Source organism: Chelonoidis abingdonii, chromosome 2 (assembly GCF_003597395.2).
Source record: "Chelonoidis abingdonii isolate Lonesome George chromosome 2, CheloAbing_2.0, whole genome shotgun sequence".
Taxonomy (NCBI): Eukaryota; Metazoa; Chordata; order Testudines; family Testudinidae; genus Chelonoidis; species Chelonoidis abingdonii.
Genome location: NC_133770.1, coordinates 302,046,625 through 302,048,479, shown reverse-complemented (window position 1 = coordinate 302,048,479; position 1,855 = coordinate 302,046,625). Strand labels below are relative to the sequence as shown.

The window sequence follows — 1,855 nt, the reverse complement described above, 5'->3', positions numbered from 1 at the left end:
CAGGACGGCCGCCCTGACCCCTCGGCAGCAGGGAGCCCCTGGGAAGGGCGCCGCATCGACTACATCCTGTACCGCGAGCACCCTGCCCCCATCAGCCTGACAACGGTGAGTTCCCCGAGGGGCCCGTGGAGCGAAGAGCAGGCCCCAAACCCGAGGGTGCAGGAGAGCTCCCAGCCAGGGACGTTGGGCCCAGGGCATGGGGGTTCAGCTGAGACCCGGCTCAGGGGCCAGCTGCTGGGGGCTGGTAGGGCCCCGGGGGCTCATGCTGGGGAGGTGGCTGGGGCTGGGAGCTGCACTCGCTACGTCGGCTCCTTCAGGGGCTCTCAGCAGCTCCCACGCTTGGGGGGCTTGGCGGTACGGTGCCGTGGGGCCAGGCGACAGGGGGCTGACCTCGCTCAATCACTGCTTGGGGGGCGGAGGATGCAAAGAGCTACTCAGCACGGTCCGGGGCTCCCTGGAAGGCTCCGAGCCTGGGGGCCTGGACGCCTGGGTTCTCTGCTGGCTCTAACCCTGATGTGCTGCGAGATGCTGGCTGGGACCTCGGCCCCGCTCTGGGCTGTTTCCTGCCCTGCCGCGGGGGAAGGAGCCTGGCCTGGCCATGGCCGGGAAGGGGTAGCGAGCTGTGTCAGCGCTCAGCCTTGACTGAGGGGAGGCTGCAGCCCATGGAGACTACAAGTCCCAGCCTGCAGCGCTTAGCCAGCGCTTAGCCAGACCTGGGATCTGTAGTCTCAGCACGCGCGCGTACACACACACACACACACCCCCCTTTCTCCTGGCACTACTGTCCCCTTGCTTTGCCCAGGAGGTGGAGAAGTTTTCCTTCATCACCCAGCTGGCCGGGTGCTCGGACCACATGGCTGTCGGTCTGCGGCTGCTCCTGAACCCTCCACCGCAGTGGCAGCAGGAAATGTGAACCCCGGTGTCCGGGGCAGAAGATCGATGGACAGTGCTGATTATGGTGGGGTGGGGCTGGGCCCTTCCCCTCCATGTGCCCTCCCCCCACCAGACTCGGGTAGGCTGCGAGCTCTGGGATCAGATGGAGCTGGCTGGGCCAAGAGGCCCCTGGGGCTGTGCAAGGCTGTGTGGGGCTAGAGTCGCCCCCGGGGGCTCTGATGGTCCCATGGGAGGTGGGTCTGTGCTGGCCAGAGCCCCCCTGCTCAGTGCCCCAGGAGGGGGACAGCCCCAGCACCTGGTTTCCAGGCTGGCAGAGGCCCCAGGTTGAGGCTCTACTGCACCAGTGGGGCCCAGCACCCATGGGTCTGGGTTCAGGGTCCCCAGGGGGTCACAGGGGTGTGGAGCTGCCTCTGCAGACCTCACCCACTGCAGCAGGACGACGGGACGGCTATTTCCCAGGCTGCCAGCCGGCTTCTCCCCCCGGCTCAGTGCCATGGGCTCCTTGGCCCCCTCCCCAGCCCGTAAGCTGGGTGTTAGCTGGGCAGGGGCTCCCCAGCACTGGCGTGGGGACCGTGTCTGCCCCTGCTCAGCACCACGAGGCCTGTCTGTCCCCCAGCAGGGCAGAGTGCTCTTCAGCTGCGCCGTGGTTGCCAGGAGGAGCTCCCCACTGACCCTGCTCACCCAGCCTTGGCAGTGTGCCCCTGTGGGGTCGGGAGCTGGAATTAATAAAGCTTCCAAAGCACCTGTCCGCATCTGTGCACTGGGGAACAGGGATAGGGGGGCAGCTGGGGCTGATTCTCCCCTGGCAGCTGCAGGCTGGCCACTGGCACAGCTACACCCCAACTTTGAACAGTCCCTGGTAGGAACCCTTCAGCAGGCCGGGTCCCCAGGGTCCCTCTCTCCCTTCAGGGAGGCCATGCAGCCCCCCGGGCTGAGCCTCAGGGCTCCAGCTCTCCTGCCC

The 1,855-nt window shown here is 67.2% G+C and overlaps 1 protein-coding gene across 1 annotated transcript in view; it reads left to right on the top strand.

Annotated features, from left to right (window-relative positions):
• Window positions 1–1,636, top strand: part of LOC116819590 (sphingomyelin phosphodiesterase 5-like) — a 16,553-nt gene extending 14,917 nt beyond the window's left edge. The window contains exons 9-10 of the mRNA XM_075063407.1: window positions 4–105; window positions 803–1,636. Of these exons, the coding sequence (XP_074919508.1) occupies window positions 4–105; window positions 803–913 (213 nt within the window). The 3' untranslated portion in view covers window positions 914–1,636. The remainder of the gene's footprint in view (window positions 1–3; window positions 106–802) is intronic.
• The last annotated feature ends 219 nt before the right edge of the window (window positions 1,637–1,855 follow it).